General features: G+C 43.3%; 1 protein-coding gene across 2 annotated transcripts in view; it reads left to right on the forward strand.

Moving 5' to 3' along the window:
- The window catches only part of unc5ca (unc-5 netrin receptor Ca), a 275,938-nt gene that overhangs the window by 221,060 nt on the left and 31,001 nt on the right, over positions 1 to 23,877 (forward strand). For both annotated transcript variants that reach the window (XM_029717973.1, XM_029717974.1), the window contains 2 exons: positions 13,046 to 13,237; positions 17,661 to 18,008. In XM_029717973.1, the coding sequence (XP_029573833.1) occupies positions 13,046 to 13,237; positions 17,661 to 18,008 (540 nt within the window). The remainder of the gene's footprint in view (positions 1 to 13,045; positions 13,238 to 17,660; positions 18,009 to 23,877) is intronic.

Here is a 23,877-nt window from a genome sequence, read left to right on the forward strand (position 1 = left end):
ACAGTAATACAGTAACATGTGCAGTAATACAGTAACATGTACAGTAACATGTACAATAATACAGTAATTACAGTAACATGTACCGTAACATTTACAGTAATACAGTAACATGTGCAGTAATACAGCAACATGTACAGTAACATGTATAGTAACATGTACAGTAATACAGTAACATGTGCAGTGCCATGTACAGTAATACAGTAACATGTACAGTAACATTTACAGTAATACAGTAACATGTGCCGTAATACAGTAACATGCACAGTACCATGTGCAGTAATACAGTAACATGTACAGTACCATGTGCAGTAATACAGTAACATGTACAGTACCATATACAGTAATACAGTGACATGTACAGTGCCATGTACAGTAATACAGTGACATGTACAGTAGCATGTACAGTAATACAGTAACATGTACAGTAATACAGTGACATGTACAGTACCATGTACAGTAATACAGTAACATGTACAGTAATACAGTAACATGTACAGTACCATGTACAGTAATACAGTAACATGTACAGTAATACAGTAACATGTACAGTAATACAGTAACATGTATAGTAATCAGTATTTAATAAGTCAAGGATGCGTCCCCTCACTATTAATTCAGTAACCCATTAAGACCTAGGCTACAGTGTCAACTAGATACACTCATTTAGCTAGCTTTACTCTAAACCAGTTTTAAAGGAAATTCATTTTTCAGAAGAGATTAGCAATATTTTGTCATTTCTCTTTCTTACTAGCACTGATTTCAGAAATAGCTGCTCTTTTTGAGGACAGGTTTACTGCCAATTACTGTGATTGTCTGACCTACCTTAGTTGAATACACTGATTGTAAGAATGTCAAAAATGACTAAAATGTAAAAAATTATATATACAGGATGTCATACTCACAGTAGTGAACATACCAAAGGAGCCAAATGTTGGCAAGGGTGTTAGATAGGAGCTAGATTTTGCTAGGGGGTGTCGGAGATGGGAGCTAGATTTTGCTAGGGGGTGTCGGAGATGGGAGCTAGATGTTGCTAGGAGGTGTCGGAGATGGGAGCTAGATGTTGCTAGGGGGTGTCAGAGATGGGAGCTAGATGTTGCTAGGGGTGTCAGAGATGGGAGGTAGATGTTGCTAGGGGGGTCAGAGATGGGAGCTAGATGTTGCTAGGGGGTGTCAGAGATGGGAGGTAGATGTTGCTAGGGGTGTCAGAGATGGGAGCTAGATGTTGCTAGGGGTGTCAGAGATGGGAAGTAGATGTTGCTAGGAGGGTCAGAGATGGGAGCTAGATGTTGCTAGGGGGTGTCAGAGATGGGAGGTAGATGTTGCTAGGGGTGTCAGAGATGGGAGGTAGTTGTTGCAAGGCGGGTGTCAGAGATGGGAGGTAGATGTTGCTAGGAGTGTCAGAGATGGGAGGTAGTTGTTGCTAGGGGTGTCAGAGATGGGAGGTAGATGTTGCTAGGAGTGTCAGAGATGGGAGGTAGTTGTTGCTAGGAGTGTGCTGGTGCCCTCCAAGTCACACAAATTCACTCCTCATTATTCAGTGACCCACATGAAAGTATTTGCTTCACCTCTGGTATCAATGCTGGGATTAGCCAATGGGGATTACCCTGACAGAAGCCAGCACTCTCTCTCCTTCCAGTTTGTGTAGCTACCTACGTCCACTTGAGAGCTAGTCTGGATGCAGATCAGGTACTTGCAGCTAGCTGTGTTAGCCTCCCTTGTCTCAATCTGCCTAGCGGGACAGAAAGAAAAGTCCAGTAATCAATAGAGGGGGGATCGAGACCCAGAGCCGTTGCTTCCGTGGCGTGTACGTGCTACCCTCATGGACAACAGAGTTTGCCAGGTAATCAGACCTTGTTACCCTCAGCCCCACTGGCTGTGCATAAGCCATCTGCATAGTGTCTTAATTAGAGGCAAGGCTTGGTCGATGGGATCAATCTGATCTCATGACTCGGTCATGACAGTGTTTCCGTCCCTCCACCCTGCATGCACAAAGCCTGACGTGTGTTTGTGTGTGGTGGATCTAGCGCCCAGAGACTGTCAGAAAGAACAAACGTTGAAGATGGAGCGTCCCCCTCACACATGATTGATCAACCCAGTCAGTCTACTGGACTGTCTCGTCAGTCAACCATGTTTCTGAAAGGGCAACAATGGAACATTCATGATTGATAGAAGATAGATGTTTAATCCAGATCCAATTTAGAGGAGAACCCAGTGGACTATTGTTGACAAGCCACATGTGATCAGGTCTAGGAGACATGAATGGTTTTGACAGTATAGGACAGTTGCTGTAGGGTGCTGGACAGTTTAGTATCTCCCCCACTGATGGTTAAGGTTAGGATTGCGGGACGGGAAGCTAGATGCTAGATCTGTACCTAGGGGAAGTATAGCAGGACAGTGTAGGCTGTTGGGGGGGTCATATATTTCTGCCTGTTGCAGAGGCTGCAGTAGAGGGAGAAATAATGACTTTAAACAAGTTATAATTCTGACACCAGTGATAAAGGAACAGAGTGTAGGGAATATAGCCCTGTCTATCTCAACAGTATATAGTATATGTAGGGAATATAGCCCTGTCTATCTCAACAGTATATAGTATATGTAGGGAATATAGCCCTGTCTATCTCAACAGTATATAATATATGTAGGGAATATAGCCCTGTCTATCTCAACAGTATATAGTATATGTAGGGAATATAGCCCTGTCTATCTCAACAGTATATAGTATATGTAGGGAATATAGCCCTGTCTATCTCAACAGTATATAATATATGTAGGGAATATAGCCCTGTCTATCTCAACAGTATATAGTATATGTAGGGAATATAGCCCTGTCTATCTCAACAGTATATAATATATGTAAGGAATATAGCCCTGTCTATCTCAACAGTATATAGTATATGTAGGGAATATAGCCCTGTCTATCTCAACAGTATATAATATATGTAGGGAATATAGCCCTGTCTATCTCAACAGTATATAATATATGTAGGGAATATAGCCCTGTCTATCTCAACAGTATATAGTATATGTAGGGAATATAGCCCTGTCTATCTCAACAGTATATAGTATATGTAGGGAATATAGCCCTGTCTATCTCAACAGTATATAATATATGTAGGGAATACAGCCCTGTCTATCTCAACAGTATATAGTATATGTAGGGAATATAGCCCAGGTTATCACAACAGCATATAGTGTATGTACCGTGTCATATAATTGCTACATTTACTATCAATATTGCATTAAAAATAGTTTTCCAGATTGTTTTTTGGCAATTATTTTTTGCGATGCGAATATTGGGACGCGAGTCAGACAACCTGGTTCAATTTGGGTCTCGAGCTAAAACCATTTGAGAACCACTGCTATATAGTGTATGTACACTCAACTTGGAACTGTTGTTGTCACTGAGATGAAGCATTGAACAGATCAAGTAGTAGTTATGAATATGTAACATTTAATCTGTAACATGATAGGATGTACAGTTAGTGTCTCTCTGCCCTTCTTCCTATTCAGGTGAGATCGTAACGGTGTCTAGTTTCCATAATGGCTCCAGGGCTCTGGGGTGAGGTTTCCTCTAGGTATAGATCTAGGATCAGCTGCCCCAAACCTTATCCTAGTTTCCATAATGGCTCCAGGGCTCTGGGGTGAGGTTTCCTCTAGGTATAGATCTAGGATCAGCTTCCCCAAACCTTATCCTAGTTTCCATAATGGCTCCAGGGCTCTGGGGTGAGGTTTCCTCTAGGTATAGATCTAGGATCAGCTTCCCCAAACCTTATCTTAGCCATTAGTGGGTGAAACACAAAACTGACCCAAGATCCAGCGGGAACAAATGTGGTTTATATCTCCCTCTAGTGGCCGGAGGTTATCAGTGCACCTTGTGTAAATCTCAGTTGCAGTTTTAAGATCTATGATCTGGATTATTGTCAATATTGTGATGAAATCCTGCCTGTATGACAGATTTGACTTTATGACTGAGTGTTTCTTGTTCCCTTTCTTCATACCAATAACTGCAGACAAAATCTAGCCTTGCTGAAAACGCCATAGATGATGAGGCAAGTGGCATAACTAAACGTGTTTGAAATGTCGCTTGTTCTAGACATTTGTTTCCTCCTTGATGCTCAGCCATGTATTCTGGCCATGTTCTCCGCTGAGTCCTTTGAAGCCTTTTAGCCACCCATTTAGCAGCTCAGTCAACCCATCTATAAAATCTTTATGTGTCTGCCTCGGTTTGATATAAAACTTGTGTATGAAAATGTCACTTTTGGACATTTTCAGACCTATTAAAGGTGCTACACATAGGATTAATTTGTATTTTTGCATTGTAATTTCAGAAAATGTCCATAATATATCTGCAGTAATAGTGGAACGATAGTGTTTCACAGTATTACATTTTAGTCATTTAGCAGACGCTCTTATCCAGAGCGACTTACAGTAGTGAATGCATACATTTCATAAAAAAATGTTTTTGTACGGGCCCCCCATGGGAATCGAACCCACAACCCTGGCGTTGCACACATCATGCTGGCGTTGCACACACCATGCTCTACCAACTGAGCCACAGGGAACTATTACTTATCCTGCAGTGTTGTGATTGGCTGTGATATTCACCTCTTGACTTCTCCAGCAGGAGCGGCATCTGTTGTCAAAATGGGAAAGCTGTTTTGAGTTTGTGGCTGTGTTATCTAGTGGAAATTGGGTCAAGTGGCCAATGTAGAAATTGATCTGTCATTTTCTGGTTGCTAAAATTCTAGAATGTTAGCTCAGTTTCAGTTTATGTGAGAGAACAAACACTGAATAGAGCAGGGACTCGTTGTACCATCTATGAGTAGAAGTGCTCATTCGGTGGGTAAGCGAATACTCCTACCACTGTCTCTCCCAAGCATCTTTGACCAGTGTTTTGGTTTACTGCCCTGCATACTGCTAGGAGTAACTTGCGAGTTGGTGATTTCCCGCTCGTTTAGTAAAGTTCAGCCAGGATACATACAGTGAGTAAGTCCTTCGCCTTCTCTCTGTTTATAGTAGTGGTGCATGTGTGATCAAGTCTGTTTCTTGTGCGTGTTTGCCATTTCACTGGCGGCACTTCATTTCGGGAGGTGGGGTGTGGGTTGTGTTTGCGAACTCATTTTAGCTCACAACAAGCTCAATGCAGAAGAGGAACAAAAGGCTTGATGATTTAAGGGTGTGAATGTCACCAGCCAGACCGCATTCAAAACCATGTCTGAGGATTTAGCAATCTTCCAAACAACACTTTGACAAGCACTCTTCCAAAGGAGCGTACCTCGAAAACCAATCGAGGCGAAATAACATTTTAATCGATGGAATTGAGGATGTAAAGACAAACTTGGCATGACACAGAAGTCAAGGCCAAGAAACTCCTGGCAGATCAACTCAAACTCGATCTTAAACTCATTGAGATGGAGAGGGTGAATAGGAATGGCACTTTCTTCCCTGATGGACGGCCCAGATCTATAGTGGTGAAACTTCTCAGGTTCAAAGACGAGGAGATTTTCAGGCGAGCCAAGTGCCTGAAGGGAATCAAAATCTTCATCAATGAAGACTTCTCCAAAAAGGTATGCCTCAAATGAAAGGAACTGCTGCCACGACTAATTGAAGAACAAAAGAAAGGCAACATCGCATAGCTGAAGTATGATCAGCTGGTCGTTCACCCCCCTCTCGTAGGCCTATGGCAAGTGACTCAGCTATAGTCCACTGATTTCACACACACACATGTACTCTACTTTGTTCATGTGTTTCACCTAACCTGGTGACCAAAAACACACATTGCTCTAAATGTCATAAGTCTCTGAAGTCTTCGGTGGTGTTATGTGGACTGTGTCAATGTGCATTCCACAGGAAGTGCCCCCCTATTGATAAAACTAACACAAATGTATGGTTGTATTGGACATGTGAGGCGTACACTTCCATGTTTCTGTTCCACTCTCTGGATGATTCCCACTCTGTGTCTCTCTTAGTTAGGCAGGATATCAGCCCTGATAACATGGTCTTCAGCCCATTAGATATGAATGAATTCATGAAGTGAACAATACATATAATGATTGTTGATCCAGATTGAAGTTTCCTGAAATTGACCAGAGATGAGTATCACTTGTGATTACTATAATGTTAAACTGCTATACAGGTTGGTCATTGTTTATCTAATTCATTCCAAGACAAGCTTATTTTCTACTTTTAAATCCTAAAAAAAACCAACCACCTTGTTCATTATCTGTCTTCTCTCAGTCATGAATGTTCCGTTGTTGCCCTTTCAGAAACATGGTTGACTGAAGAGACATCCATGCTTTATGACGTGTCTCCGTATGTTGTTCACCGCTGTAGAACATCAAGAGTGGGAGGAGTATGGTACATGTCTGCTTACTCTTTTTTAATACATCTTTCAATTGTGTTTTTCACCACCGCTTTCCCTTAGTTAAATCATGTAAGAGATCAGCAGAAGGGTTCTGGAAACCTTGTTTTATAACCGGTCTCAAGTAGTATAAAAAGTGTCACAAATCCCTCTATCCTGAATTCTGCAAATTACAAAAAGTATAAGAACAAATTTACTCACCTACTTTGGATATCCCCCAAAATAGTAACACATTCCAAGAATCATTAAATAGTATAAAGTCAACTTGGAAAATCATCAATCAACTGTTGACTAAGAAAAATACATCTACAGCTATCCCATATCAATGTATTGTTGGAAATAAGACCTATAGTGATCCTGGTGTTATTTCATGTCAATTCTTTTTTTTTTTATGTGGGTTCCTCTCTGTCAAAGAAAATGGCTAACTGATGGAAATCCCTTGGATTACATTAAGGGACATTTCCCTTCTCTGCTTCAGTTTGATCCTCCTGATGTAATGGAGGTGATGATGTAATGGAGATGATGATGTAATGGAGGTGATGATGTAATGGAGGTGATGATGTAATGGAGATGATGATGTAATGGAGGTGATGATGTAATGGAGGTGATGATGTAATGGAGATGATGATGTAATGGAGGTGATGATGTAATGGAGGTGTTGATGTAATGGAGATGATGATGTAATGGAGGTGTTGGTGTAATGGAGGTGATGATGTAATGGAGGTGATGATGTAATGGACGTGATGATGTAATGGAGGTGATGATGTAATGGAGATGATGATGTAATGGAGGTGATGATGTAATGGAGATGATGATGTAATGGAGGTGTTGATGTAATGGAGGTGATGATGTAATGGAGGTGTTGATGTAATGGAGGTGTTGATGTAATGGAGGTGATGATGTAATGGAGGTGATGATGTAATGGAGGTGATGATGTAATGGAGATGATGATGTAATGGAGGTGATGATGTAATGGAGGTGATGATGTAATGGAGGTGATGATGTAATGGAGATGATGATGTAATGGAGGTGTTGATGTAATGGAGGTGATGATGTAATGGAGGTGATGATGTAATGGAGGTGATGATGTAATGGAGGTGTTGATGTAATGGAGGTGATTATGTAATGGAGGTGATGATGTAATGGAGATGATGATGTAATGGAGGTGATGATGTAATGGAGGTGATGATGTAATGGAGATGATGATGTAATGGAGGTGATGATGTAATGGAGATGATGATGTAATGGAGGTGATGATGTAATGGAGGTGATGATGTAATGGAGGTGATGATGTAATGGAGGTGTTGATGTAATGGAGGTGATGATGTAATGGAGGTGTTGATGTAATGGAGGTGATGATGTAATGGAGGTGATGATGTAATGGAGGTGATGATGTAATGGAGGTGAAGAAGGTAATTAGTAACTTAAAAATATCAGCAGCAGGTCATGATGAGATTGGTGCCTCTTTGGTGAAATCAGTGTCTTCCTCGATTCCTGAGCCTCTAACGTATATCTTTACCAAATCTATGCAAACTGGTACTGTTCCTAAAAATAAAAAAAATGCTAAAGTTATCCCACTTTGTAAATCTGGGGATCCAATATATTTTACAGATTATTGGCCAATATCTGTAATACAAAAAAATATAATAAATATTTTTTCCTATATGATCAACAATAGCAATTTCATAAAAAGCTACTTCATAGATATGGCTCTTTTGCAACTTGTGGATAAAATCTGTACAGCTCTAAACAACAATGAATACGCTCTTGGCATCTTTTTAGATTTATCCAAAGCGTTTGACACGGTTGATCATTAAATATTACTTATTAAATTTTATTATTACGGTTTTCATGATTATACATATAATTGGTTATATAGTTATGTTTATGATAGAGAATAATGTGTTTATGCAAATGCCTGTGCATCTACCAGAGCTAAGATATTCTGTGGAGTGCCACAGGGTTGGATAATTGGATCTATGGCCTTGCTGCTGGGTCTTCTACCATACTTCCCATTCTCTTCGCTGATGATACCAATTAGATTTTCACACTTTTTATTCACAGCCAACTCAGGCATTGCCAAATCTTCTCAATGGTTCCAGATAAACAAATGATCTTTAAATGTAAATAAATTCTAGATACAAAAAAATAGCCAGAATTTTAATTGTTGGGAATGAAATTGAACAAGTTCTATTTGATGAAAAGTTATCCGTAAAGATCATGTTCAATTTGTCTGCAGCACAGTGATGATATCTGTTGGTATCATCAGAAAGATGATCAGGCTTGCTTCCTAACTCGATACTATAGCTTCATTTACCCATATATTAGTTACTGTATTATTGGCTGGGCCAGTACATATGTCTCCTACCTACACAAATGACTCATCATACAAAAGAAATGTGCAAGACTAGCCACCTCCTCTAATTACCTGGCTCCATCTGCACCTTTGTTTAAGAAACTCAATATCTTGTCTCTTTACCACATTAATGTTCGGCAATTATGAACTTTCATCTACAAATACTCATACCTCCCAGATAGTTTACCTAAACCCTTCAATGGATTCTTCCAGGTTAATTCAGAAATCCATCTATCTAACACCAGATACTGTGATAACCTTCACCCTCCCCACTGCTGCACCTCACATAGTCAATTCTCTAACAGATACAGAGGTACCATACTCTGGAATTCATATCTTCACATTGCCAAAACATCATCATCATCATACATCAATAACTTAAAGTGAAGACTTGGGGTCAGCCTGATGAACCAAACTACCCAGTAATCTCCTCCATGAAGACTGGGGGTCAGCCTGATGAACCAACCTACCCAGTAATCTCCTCCATGAAGACTGGGGGTCAGCCTGATGAACCAAACTACTCAGTAATCTCCTCCATGAAGACCGGGGATAAGCCTGATTAACCAAACTACCCAGTAATCTCCTCCATGAAGACTGGGGGTCAGCCTGATGAACCAAACTACCCAGTAATCTCCTCCATGAAGACTGGGGGTCAGCCTGATGAACCAAACTACCCAGTAATCTCCTCCATGAAGACTGGGGGTCAGCCTGATGAACCAAACTACCCAGTAATCTCCTCCATGAAGACTGGGGGTCAGCCTGATGAACCAAACTACCCAGTAATCCCCTCCATGAAGACTGGGGGTCAGCCTGATGAACCAACCTACCCAGTAATCCCCTCCATGAAGACTGGGGGTCAGCCTGATGAACCAAACTACCCAGTAATCTCCTCCATGAAGACTGGGGGTCAGCCTGATGAACCAAACTACCCAGTAATCTCCTCCATAAAGACTGGGGGTCAGCCTGATGAACCAAACTACCCAGTAATCTCCTCCATGAAGACTGGGGGTCAGCCTGATGAACCAAACTACCCAGTAATCTCCTCCATGAAGACTGGGGGTCAGCCTGATGAACCAAACTACCCAGTAATCTCCTCCATGAAGACTTTGGGTCAGCCTGATTAACCAAACTACCCAGTAATCTCCTCCATGAAGACTGGGGGTCAGCCTGATGAACCAAACTACCCAGTAATCTCCTCCATGAAGACTGGGGGTCAGCCTGATGAACCAAACTACCCAGTAATCTCCTCCATGAAGACTGGGGGTCAGCCTGATGAACCAAACTACCCAGTAATCTCCTCCATGAAAACTGGGGGTCAGCCTGATGAACCAAACTACCCAGTAATCTCCTCCATGAAGACTGGGGGTCAGCCTGATGAACCAAACTACCCAATAATCTCCTCCATGTAGCCTGGGGGTCAGCCTGATGAACCAACCTACCCAGTAATCTCCTCCATGAAGACTTGGGGTCAGCCTGATGAACCAAACTACCCAGTAATCTCCTCCATGAAGACTGGGGGTCAGCCTGATGAACCAAACTACCCAGTAATCTCCTCCATGAAGACTGGGGGTCAGCCTGATGAACCAAACTACCCAGTAATCTCCTCCATGAAGACCGGGGATAAGCCTGATTAACCAAACTACTCAATAATCTCCTCCATATAGACTCTCCCACACTCACATGCACACACACATTTAACCAAAACAAATATCATTTTTTTCGTGACTACTGATCAATTAATTTATAATCAGTGGGTTGTGTTATCTGTTTTAACAAATCTTTATAATTTTTTTACTTTATATATTGTATATTGTTTTTCTTTGTGGTGTGGTTTTCATATAAGCCCCTGTATTGTTGTCTATCACTTGTTTTCTTTGGTGCAAGTACATTTGACTTAAATCTAAATATTTTCAATAACGACAAATGTCGTTTTTACAGTTGTTTGAAGCTAGTGGAACAAAACCGAAAGTGAAAATCTCAAGTGCCTGTCTCCACCATGTTATGGGGAAATGGGACATAGGAGAGGAGGGAGATTTGTTTTGAATGAAGCCTAGTGCTGTTGTAATTATTTTGGTGAAATTATGGAAAGATGTCAGGGTTCTCGTGAAATGATTCATAGCCTCAATAAATAAAGGATTGTGTCTTGTGTGGTAGGTGTTTGTGTATGTTTACTCAAATTAGCAACTGTTGCTACTCTGTTCTAACAGTTTGAAATTGTCACGTCCTGACCAGTAAAAGGGGTCATTTGTCATTGTAGTATGGTCAGGTCGTGGCAGGGGCTGTTGTTTTTGGTGTGTTTTGGGGTTGGTTTGTTTCATGGGGATTTGTTCTAGTTTTCATTTTCTATGTTCATTTTCTATGTGTGGCCGAGTATGGTTTCCAATCAGAGGCAAGTGTCTTTCGTTGTCTCTGATTGGAAGCCATACTTAGGCACCCTGTTTTTTCCTTTGGGTTGTGGGTGGTTGTTTCTCGTATAGTCTATGTTACCTTACGGAACTGTCGTGTGTTGTTTTGTTATTTTTTGTTTAAGTGTTCACGTTATTCTAATTTAAAGAAGATGAGCACTTTACACGCTGCGCCTTGGTCCAATCCTTCCGCCAGATGTGACAGAAATAAATCCTTTCCTCTTGATTTTGGCTTCCTGTCTGTAATGCTGGCGTTGACCTGCTCAGTCATGTTTGCCTACAGTGACATCTCCATTGCGAGAAATGAAATACTGCAAATTCTAATAACATTTTCACACTACTGAGACAATCCGATCTGAACCGAGCTGTACTGTACAGTGGCTGGAACCGTGCTGGAAAAGACAATGTGAACAGATCATGTCCAAGCCAGCACAGTACGGTCGGTTCAGCCCAGGACTGACCCCATTTAGTCGACTGGTCGGTTGATTGGTCGATAGGCTGTAGGTCGACTGAGATCTTTTTAGTCGAGCAGTGGCAAATATATTTTTACAAAATGATGGAACACAAGACACCTGTCTGAGTGGACTAATCCGTTGTGAAGGCCTTGGGGATGACACACCAGTATCACATTTACTGTTAATTACTATAATTTCTAATCTACAATGTTTGTATGGTTATGGTAATTTCTGTTAATGCATTCAATATATTATTACAGTCTTACCGTTGTCATTGTAGGAGTGGACACGTTGTTTGCACAGCGCACAACCTAGGCTATACTATTTAATTCCATTTACAAGTTGTCAATATATTAATTGTGTTTGGTTTGGAGCGCTCCTGTCAATCCTGAGTAAGTGCATGCACCTGGTTACACATTGAACTAGGACTAGGCTACCTGGCCTGTGTGCAAATGTAGGCCTATAAATGTTCCCATTTGGGGATCTGATACTATTTCTGATTGTCGTAACTCACCATCTCTGTGGAGCTTCTCAAAGTCATTTTTTCTTCACCTCAAAAACCATGACAATAGTTCCTCAATGTAGCCTATTGGAAAAATCTGTCCAGCTCTCCCTTTCGATAACCACTCAGCGTGAAAGGGGAAAAAATGTAATTCTCTGATCAGGTGGAAATGTCCATACAAAAGGCCTACCTGATTATATTTTATCCCTTGAGCAAATAGCATACAGCTAATAGTTGATACGTTGTCTCAAATGCCTTGCAGACAGGCCATGCATAGCCAACGTGATTTACAGGATATTTATTTTTATCAAGATATTTTCTAACTGTGGGCTGCAATGTTTTTATTACTTTTAGATTTGTATCATTTTAATTTAGATATAATTTTGATTAATCACATGACATTGATTTTGAGATATGAAGACTTTATTATGAATGAAATTAAACTGTTCCACGAAAATATGCATATGAAAATCATAACTGGCATGCAGATCAGTAGAAATGGTAGGATAACATGGCACTCCAAATGGAAAAGGTCACCGACCGCTAGCCTATTACTTATTACGGGCAACTTCAGGAGCGTAATGGCAGAATGTGTGGAAGCCAGCAGCAGCGGGCATCGGGAGGAGGAGGAGGGTTGGGTAGGGAACAGGTTGTTTTCTTCTGATTAGGCTATGTTGATCTCTGGCTCCCTCTTTAGTCATGTGTGTGTCTTCATTTTTAATTGCAGTGCTTATAGCATCAGGCAAAGTATCCTACATATATTTGATTTAATTCAAACACATAGCATGTGTCTATATATATGGGGAAATGCATGTTTTAAAATTTCAACCAATCGATTGGTCGAAAGAACAGATTACTCTCAGTCGACCAAGAGAGCCCTAGTTCAGCCTTGTAGTATGAATCAGGTTTAATTTAAACCTCCCCAGGTTCTCACTGTGTCCCTCCCTCTCTGTGTCTCTGTCACAGCGGCCCCCAGCACAGAAAACATGGCGCTCTACGTAGGCATCGTCATCGCTGTCATAATGTGTCTGGTCATCTCCGTCATCGTGGCGCTCTTCGTCTACCGGAAAACCCACCGGGACTTTGACTCTGACATCATCGACTCATCAGCCCTCAACGGAGGCTTCCAGTCGGTCAATATAAAGACGGCGCGCTCAGGTGAGTAGGATGTGGGGCGGTGACTAGGTCCTAGCTTAGCCTGGGTACCAGACCTGTTTGTGCCATCATTCCAGTCCTTGCCACTCCTTGTCATATGCCAGTAGTGGAAGGATAGCACAAACAGGTCTGGTACCCAGGCTATTTCTAGCTGTGCTCTTATCGTTGCATCTTCAGACAATGGTTCAGTTTGGGATGTCTTTCCGGTAACACTTTATTTCATGACATATAGATTACCCATACTTACTAAGAAATGACATAGTATAGATTACCCATATTTACTAAGACATGACATAGTATAGATTACCCATATTTACTAAGAAATGACATAGTATAGATTACCCGTATTTACTAAGAAATGACATAGTATAGATTACCCATATTTACTAAGAAATGACATAGTATAGATTACCCATATTTACTAAGAAATTACATAGTATAGATTACCCATATTTACTAAGACATGACATAGTATAGATGACCCGTATTTACTAAGAAATGACATAGTATAGATGACCCGTATTTACTAAGAAATGACATAGTATAGATGACCCGTATTTACTAAGAAATGACATAGTAATAGAAATGGTTATTACACTGCAGTGATGTAGTTAAATCACTAAACCTCCAGTCCGAGTCGAGTTCCAAGTCCCTAGTGTAAGTTACTTTCTAAATGTAATCCATTACAGTTACTAGTTACCTGTCCAAAATTGTAATCGGTAACGTAACTGTTGGATTACCTCAGTAACGTAATCTGATTACATTCAGTTACTTTTAGATTACAGCAGTTGCACCATTGGAAGACATAGATTGGACTGTAGCCTACAAAAACCCATTCCTACTCTTTTCCCGCGATTCATCAAACACATTTGGTGTGTCATCATAGTGGTCTCTGACTTGTGGTCAGAGTCGCTCAGGTGGAACAAATTTAAATTTGCGCCTTTTTTCAATTAACACCAGACCTCACCGGTACAGACAACACACGATAACACCAGACCTCACCGGTACAGACAACACACGATAACACCAGACCTCACCGGTACAGACAACACACGATAACACCAGACCTCACCGGTACAGACAACACACAATAACACCAGACCTCACCGGTACAGACAACACACAATAACACCAGACCTCACCGGTACAGACAACACACAATTATACCAGACCTCACCGGTACAGACACCGGTACAGATAACACACGATAACACCAGACCTCACCGGTACAGACACCGGTACAGACAACACACGATAACACCAGACCTCACCGGTACAGACACCGGTACAGACAACACACAATTATACCAGACCTCACCGGTACAGTCACCGGTACAGACACCGATACAGATAACACACGATAACAACAGAACTCACCAGTACAGACAACACACAATTATACCAGACCTCACCGGTACAGTCACCGGTACAGACAACACACAATAATACCAGACCTCACCGGTACAGACACCGGTATAGACACCGGTACAGATAACACACAATAATACCAGACCTCACCGGTATAGACAAAACACAATAACACCAGACCTCACCGGTACAGACACCGGTATAGACAACACACGATAACACCAGACCTCACCGGTACAGACACCGGTACAGACAACACACAATAACACCAGACCTCACCGGTACAGACAACACACGATAACACCAGACCTCACCGGTATAGACAACACACAATAACACCAGACCTCACCGGTACAGACACCGGTACAGACACCGGTACAGACAACACACGATAACACCAGACCTCACCGGTATAGACAACACGTGATAACACCAGACCTCACCGGTATAGACAACACGTGATAACACCAGACCTCACCGGTATAGACAACACACGATAACACCAGACTTCACCGGTATAGACAACACACGATAACACCAGACTTCACCGGTATAGACAACACACGATAACACCAGACCTCACCGGTATAGACAACACACGATAACACCAGACCACACCGGTATAGACAACACACGATAACACCAGACCTCACCGGTATAGACAACACACGATAACACCAGACCTCACCGGTATAGACAACACGTGATAACACCAGACCTCACCAGTAGTGACCTTCATCAGCGTGACAGGCAATTCTCATTAGATCAGGATTTAAAAGATGTCGGAGACCAACCATGCAGCTTTGTGTTATTAATCCCAGACTCTCCCTCACCCTCCCACTGGTCTAAAGGTGGCCTTTACGTCTAGACTGAAGCTTCTGTAGTCCACCGCTGTGAACTTTCCCTGATCGTTGCCTGCCTGGTCTCTTACGGAGAGAGAAGAAGAAGACAGAGGCTGGATTAACATTCAAATCAGAGTGTGAATGAAAAGTGGAGATCTGAGAAGGAATGCAATTTGGTCGGCAGCGCATTGTGTGTGTGTGTGTGTGTGTGTGTGTGTGTGTGTGTGTGTGTGTGTGTGTGTGTGTGTGTGTGTGTGTGTGTGTGTGTGTGTGTGTGTGTTTGAGGGCCCGGTGACATTTCATCAGCAGACCATCAGGATGTCAATCCGCTGGTGAAGGCTCATCTCAGGTTAATATTAATAAAGAATTCAGTTTTCGCCTTCCTCTTCCATCAAGCACTTGGCAGGCTGTTGCCTGTTAATTACATTTCAGTGGGTGTGAATTGGCGGAAAGATGAGCTGGCTGGAGGAGTACAGAGACAGAGTGATTGTGAAAGAGAGGACAGAAGGCAGGGATATTGAGGGAGGAAATGAGGGAGGAAACGAGAGAGGGATGGAGGAAACAAGGGAGGAGGTGAGGGGAGACAGGAAGGGAGGGGAGGGATGGTGAGGGAGGAAGGGGAGGGATGGTGAGGGAGGGAGGAGAGTAAGGGAGGGAGGAGGGAAGGGTTTGTGAGGGAGGAGAGTAAGGGAGAGAGGAGGTGAGGGCTGGTGAGGGAGGAGAGTAAGGGAGAGAGGAGGGGAGGGATGGTGAGGGAGGAGGGGAGGGATGGTGAGGGTCAGAACGGTGTGCAGGGTTTCACAAACAAACTAAAGTAGTGGACGAGCTCCTACTGTGAATGGAAACAGGATTATTAGCTGTTACGTCCCAAAATGGCACCCTATTCCCTATGTAGTGCACTACTTTTCACCAGGGCCCATATGGAAGCAGTGCACTACATAGGGAATAGGGTGCTATTTGGTACGCTGTCAGCGTCTTTTGTCCGTATCTTGCCAAAGATGATGGATGGAACCATAGACTAACAGACTCAGACAAAGGAATTTATGTTTAATGAATGTTCAGTGCTTTATGAGATCATACCTGGTTTCTAATGCTTTCAGCGTTTCATCAAGTCTCTGTAGTGCCTCATGGTCAGAGTTTGCACCTTTGGGACTATTCCATTGGTTCCACTGAGTTAGGCAATCTCATTCAAGAGCAACTATTGTATTTCAATGAAAACAATTATGTTGAACCTGCAAGTGTGTTCCATATACTGTACCACAGGTGAAGTAGATATAAGATGGAAGCCTTCTTATGGAGGCTCTGCTTTTTCAGGTTTAACGGTGTAGGGTGAAGTTGCCCCTAGACGCTGATCTTAGGTCCGTTTTGCATTTTCACCACTAAATCAAATCAAATCAAATGTTATTTGTCACATGAGCCGAATACAACAGGTGTGGACCTTACAGTGAAATGCTTATCTACAAGCCCATAACCAACAATGCAGTTTTAAGAAAATACCTAAAAAAAAAAGTCAGAGATAAGAATAACAAATAGTTAAAGAGCAGCAGTAAATAACAATAGCGAGGCCATATACAGGGGGGTACCAGTACAGAGTCAGTGTGTGGGGGCACCGCTTCGTCGAGGTAATATGTACATGTAGGTAGAGTTATTAAAGTGACTATGCATAGATAATAACAGAGAGTAGCAGCAGCGTAGAAGAGGGGGTGGGGGCGGGTGGCAATGCAAATAGTCTGGGTAGCCATTGGATTAGATGTTCACTAATGGTTAATGTTAGCATGAGGGGAGGGGAAGCTAATCCTAGATCTGTACCTAGGGGAAACTTTAACCCAGAGCGTAATCAACTGCCACATTCAGAGCAGGTGTGTCTGTTGTGGCATGCTAACGAGCTGCATATTAATTAGCAATCAGTGTTAATGTTCAGACCGAGTGTCGGGGCTCTTAATAAAAGTCCCCTGTAGAGAAAATGCCTCATCCAATAAGTCTTGTAAAGTAATGTAACTGAATCATTTGACCCATTGTGTGATTTTGAGACAATAATTCCTAAATATAAACCTATGGTACAGACTTCCTGATGCAGTCTGCTCTTGATCAACCAGGTTATTATTGTGAACATAATTTGTTATTGATTTACACGGCTAAATAACACATTTTGTTAAATGTAAATTTGGAATTTGACAAAACGTATTATCCAATCATCGCTGACCTCTGACCCCCAGCTGACTTGCTAACCGCTCCCCCGGACCTGACCAACGCTGCGGCCATGTACCGCGGCCCCGTCTACGCCCTGCACGACGTGTCCGACAAGATCCCCATGACCAACTCGCCCCTCCTGGACCCCCTGCCCAACCTGAAGATCAAGGTGTACAACTCCTCTGGCCTGGTCACTCCCTCGGAAGACCTGTCTGACTTTTCCTCCAAGCTGTCCTCTATGGTCACCCAGTCCCTGCTGGACAGTGAGAACATGAACCTGCGTAACCAGAGCCTGGCTCGGACCCGAGACCCCTCCTGCACCGCCGCAGGATCCTTCAACTCCCAGGGAGGACACCTCATTGTGCCCAACTCAGGTACTCAATCAATCAAATGTATTTTTAACAAGCCCTGTTTCAAGTGTTTATTGTCACGTGCACTAGTACAGTGAAATGCCTTTTCTTGCTCTTTCCCAACAATGCAGTAGTACAATAAAACATTAATAAAAAAGTCAAATAGAACAAAGACACATGAGAAATATAAATAAGAAGAACACTAGAAAGTAAGTAAGCTAAATACAGGGTCAGTACCAGGGTCAGTAGCTATATACAGGCTCAGTACCAGGGTCAGTAGCTAAATACAGGGTCAGTACCAGGGTCAGTAGCTATATACAGGCTCAGTACCAGGGTCAGTATAGCTAAATACAGGGTCAGTTCCAGGGTCAGTATAGCTATATACAGGGTCAGTACCAGGGTCAGTATAGCTAAATACAGGGTCAGTTCCAGGGTCAGTATAGCTATATACAGGGTCAGTACCAGGGTCAGTAGCTAAATACAGGGTCAGTACCAGGGTCAGTAGCTAAATACAGGGTCAGTACCAGGGTCAGTATAGCTAAATACAGGGTCAGTTCCAGGGTCAGTATAGCTATATACAGGGTCAGTACCAGGGTCAGTATAGCTAAATACAGGGTCAGTACCAGGGTCAGTATAGCTAAATACAGGGTCAGTTCCAGGGTCAGTAGCTATATACAGGGTCAGTTCCAGGGTCAGTTCCAGGGTCAGTAGCTAAATACAGGGTCAGTACCAGGGTCAGTATAGCTAAATACAGGGTCAGTTCCAGGGTCAGTAGCTATATACAGGGTCAGTTCCAGGGTCAGTTCCAGGGTCAGTAGCTAAATACAGGGTCAGTACCAGGGTCAGTATAGCTATATACAGGGTCAGTTCCAGGGTCAGTTCCAGGGTCAGTAGCTAAATACAGGGTCAGTACCAGGGTCAGTATAGCTAAATACAGGGTCAGTTCCAGGGTCAGTAGCTATATACAGGGTCAGTACCAGGGTCAGTAGCTATATACAGGGTCAGTACCAGGGTCAGTAGCTAAATACAGGGTCAGTTCCAGGGTCAGTAGCTAAATACAGGGTCAGTACCAGGGTCAGTATAGCTAAATACAGGGTCAGTTCCAGGGTCAGTAGCTAAATACAGGGTCAGTTCCAGGGTCAGTAGCTAAATACAGGGTCAGTACCAGGGTCAGTATAGCTATATACAGGGTCAGTTCCAGGGTCAGTAGCTATATACAGGGTCAGTTCCAGGGTCAGTAGCTATATACAGGGTCAGTTCCAGGGTCAGTAGCTATATACAGGGTCAGTTCCAGGGTCAGTAGCTAAATACAGGGTCAGTTCCAGGGTCAGTAGCTAAATACAGGGTCAGTACCAGGGTCAGTAGCTAAATACAGGGTCAGTACCAGGGTCAGTATAGCTAAATACAGGGTCAGTTCCAGGGTCAGTAGCTATATACAGGGTCAGTTCCAGGGTCAGTAGCTATATACAGGGTCAGTTCCAGGGTCAGTAGCTATATACAGGGTCAGTTCCAGGGTCAGTAGCTATATACAGGGTCAATACCAGGGTCAGTAGCTATATACAGGGTCAATACCAGGGTCAGTAGCTATATACAGGCTCAGTACCAGGGTCAGTAGCTAAATACAGGGGCAGTTCCAGGGTCAGTATAACTAAATACAGGGGCAGTTCCAGGGTCAGTATAACTAAATACAGGGGCAGTTCCAGGGTCAGTATAGCTATATACAGGGTCAGTTCCAGGGTCAGTAGCTATATACAGGGTCAGTAGCTATATACAGGGGCAGTTCCAGGGTCAGTATAGCTATATACAGCGGCAGTTCCAGGGTCAGTAGCTATATACAGGGTCAGTACCAAGGTCAGTAGCTAAATACAGGGTCAGTACCAGGGTCAGTAGCTATATACAGGGTCAGTAGCTATATACAGGGTCAGTTCCAGGGTCAGTAGCTATATACAGAGACAGTTCCAGGGTCAGTAGCAATATACAGGGTCAGTTCCAGGGACAGTAGCAATATACAGGGTCAGTTCCAGGGCCAGTAGCTATATACAGGGTCAGTAGCTATATACAGGGTCAGTTCCAGGGTCAGTAGCTATATACAGAGACAGTTCCAGGGTCAGTAGCAATATACAGGGTCAGTTCCAGGGTCAGTAGCAATATACAGGGTCAGGTCAGTAGTTATATACCGGGATAGTTCCATGGTCGGTGCCAATACCATATTTACAATATGCAGGGATACTGGAGTGGTATGGTTAGATATCTATAGAGGTAAAGAGTCTAGGCATCAGAATATATGATCAACTTTTTTCATCACCAGTTAAGTGCTTTACAGATACCCAGCCTAAACGTCAGAGTAAGCGATGCAGAAGCCCAGTGGTACTGTCATTTCTCTGAGCCCAAAACTAATGACTGAGTCACACTTTATAACAGGTGGATGTGTAGATACCAGGCCAGCCCAGTACAGTACAGCTCAGTCCAGTCCAGTTTTCTGTTGTTCTTTAAGTACTGTAAATGAAGCTTCTATTCTAGACTTCTAATGGATCTGGTTCAGGACTCACTATGAGTGTGTGATTATTGTGATTCTATCTTCTCCACATCAAATAGCATAAGTGTATAAAGGCCTGTGAGACTCTTGCCCGCCACCCTGTCATCATGCCATCATGCCACCCTGTCAACATGCCACCCTGCCATCATGCCACCCTGCCACCATATCACCCTGCCATCATGCCACCCTGCCACCATATCACCCTGCCATCATGCCATCATGCCACCCTGCCACCCTGCCACCCTGCCACGCTGCCACCCTGCCACCATATCACCCTGCCATGCCACCACCCTGCCACCATGCCACCCTGCCATCATGTCACTCTGCCATGCCACCACCCTGCCACCATGCCACCCTGCCATCATGTCACTCTGCCATGCCACCACCCTGCCACCATATCACCCTGCCATGCCACCACCCTGCCACCATGCCACCCTGCCATCATGTCACTCTGCCATGCCACCACCCTGCCATGCCACCACCCTGCCACCCTGCCATCATGTCACTCTGCCATGCCACCACCCTGCCACCATGCCACCCTGCCACCATGGCACCCTGCCACCATGCCATCATGCCACACTATCACCCTGCCATCATGCCACCCTGCTATGCCACCACCCTGCCACCATGCCACCCTGTCATCATGTCACTCTGCCATGCCACCACCCTGCCACCATGCCACCCTCCCACCATGGCACCCTGCCACCATGGCATCATGCCACCCTGTCACCATGCCACCCTGCCATCATGCGACCCTGCCATGCCACCACCCTGTCACCCTGCCCCCTGTCACCCTGCCATCATGCCACCCTGCCATGCCACCACCCTGTCATCATGCCACCCTGCAATGCCACCACCCTGCCCCCATGTCACCCTGCCATCATGCCACCCTGCCATGCCACCACCCTGTCATCATGCCACCCTGCCATGCCACCAGCCTGCCCCCTTGTCACCCTGCCATGCCACCCTGCCATCATGCCCCCGTCACCCTGCCATGCCACCCTGCCATCATGCCCCCCTGTCACCCTGTCATGCCACCCTGCCATCATGCCCCCCTGCCAGCCTGCCACCATGCCACCCTGCCATCATGCCACCCTGCCATGCTACCACCCTGCCATCGTGCCACCCTGCCACCCTGTCATCATGCCACCCTGCCATCGTGCCACCCTGTCATCATGCCACCCTGCCATCGTGCCACCCTGCCACCCTGTCATCATGCCACCCTGCCATCATGCCACCCTGCCACCCTGTCATCATGCCACCCTGCCATCATGCCTCCATGCCGCCCCCCTGTCAGTGCCTATTTTCTCTCATTAGGGACACACTCTCTAACTCTTAGATACCCAGTTGAGATGCCACTCATCAGTTCATTGACAGTATTTCAGTATTGAATGGACAGTTTGTTGATAGTATAGAGCTTGTAGTCCTAAAACCCGGAAATAAGTTACCTCTGGTTTGTTCAGGAATTAGGTCTGAGGTTAACACCGGCTTAGGAGATCTTATACGTTTTGTTCTGAGGTAATAGCAGTCAGTTAACATGACCTTTATGAATTATGAAGTTTTTATGTTTTGTTCTGAGGTAATATCAGTCAGTTAACATGACCTTTATGAATTATGAAGTCTTTATGTTTTGTTCTGACGTAATATCAGTCAGTTAACATGACCTTTATGAATTATGAAGTCTTTATGTTTTGTTCTGAGGTAATATCAGTCAGTTAACATGACCTTTATGAATGATGAAGTCTTTATGTTTTGTTCTGAGGTAATAGCAGTCAGTTAACATGACCTTTATGAATTATGAAGTCTTTATGTTTTGTGCTGAGGTAATATCAGTCAGTTAACATGACCTTTATGAATTATGAAGTTTTGTGTTTTTTGTTATTACTTAAATTCTTCAAAATACGCAAAAAGTGACTGATGAAGATTATTTCATAGAACAAAATGTATAAGATCTCCTAAGCCTGTTTTTACCAAGGACCTTATTTTCAGCTTTTATCCCAAAACGCCATTCATTTTTCTCATAGGCTTTGTCCAACGAACCATGGCAGAGTTAGTGCCTACAAAAACACGCCATTACTATTTCTCTCAGTTCGTTGACAGTGTTTCAGTACTGTATTGAACTGACAGTTGTTGAGTGTTTCAGTATTGTATTGAATTGACAGTTCATTGACAGTGTTTCAGTAGTGTATTGAACTGACAGTTCGTTGACAGTGTTTCAGTACTGTATTGAACTGACAGTTCATTGACAGTGTTTCAGCACTGTATTGAATTGACAGTTCGTTGACAGTGTTTCAGTATTGTATTGAACTGACAGTTCGTTGACAGTGTTTCAGTACTGTATTGAACTGACAGTTGTTGAGTGTTTCAGCACTGTATTGAACTGACAGTTCGTTGACAGTGTTTCAGTACTGTATTGAATTGACAGTTCATTGACAGTGTTTCAGTACTGTATTGAATTGACAGTTCGTTGACAGTGTTTCAGTACTGTATTGAATTGACAGTTCGTTGACAGTGTTTCAGTACTGTATTGAATTGACAGTTCGTTGACAGTGTTTCAGTACTGTATTGAACTGACAGTTGTTGAGTGTTTCAGTATTGTATTGAATTGCCAGCGTGTTGACAGAGTTTCAGGTTGGTGATATTGTCAGCAGGCTGCATAACTGACTTACCTCCTCTTTGGCACCTGTATGCTATTCTCTGCTCTCAGCAGCTGCTGACAGCAAGTCTGTATGGCACCACCATCCATTCTCAATGCAATGTCAAAATCTGCCACATAAATCTCTGTGTCAGGGAGGAATTCCTCCCCATCCCGAGGTGATGAATGGAAGAGCTAATTCAAAGGGAGTGACGGGTTTGCCAGCAGATGGAGAACATGGCAACCTGCTTAATGAATGACATGAAAGCCGATAGCTGGCTGGAGACATGTCAAGCTAATCAGTCGCTGTTTCGGAAGCACATTGAGAGGTAACTGTAGCTGACTGAGGTGTAACAGTTGCCATGTTGCCAGTACTGTGTCAGCTCACTGTACCGTAGTAGACTAATTCACGTAGCCTACTATATTGGATGTTATTGATAGTCTGTCCTGATCACTTTACTGTAGTAGACTAATTCACGTAGCCTACTATATTGGATGTTATTGATAGTCTGTCCTGATCACTTTACTGTAGTAGACTTATTCACGTAGCCTACTATATTGGATGTTATTGATAGTCTGTCCTGATCACTTTACTGTAGTAGACTAATTCACGTAGCCTACTATATTGGATGTTATTGATAGTCTGTCCTGATCACTTTACTGTAGTAGACTTATTCACGTAGCCTACTATATTGGATGTTATTGATAGTCTGTCCTGATCA

The sequence above is a fragment of the Salmo trutta genome, chromosome 27 (assembly GCF_901001165.1).
Source record: "Salmo trutta chromosome 27, fSalTru1.1, whole genome shotgun sequence".
Classification (NCBI taxonomy): domain Eukaryota; kingdom Metazoa; phylum Chordata; class Actinopteri; order Salmoniformes; family Salmonidae; genus Salmo; species Salmo trutta.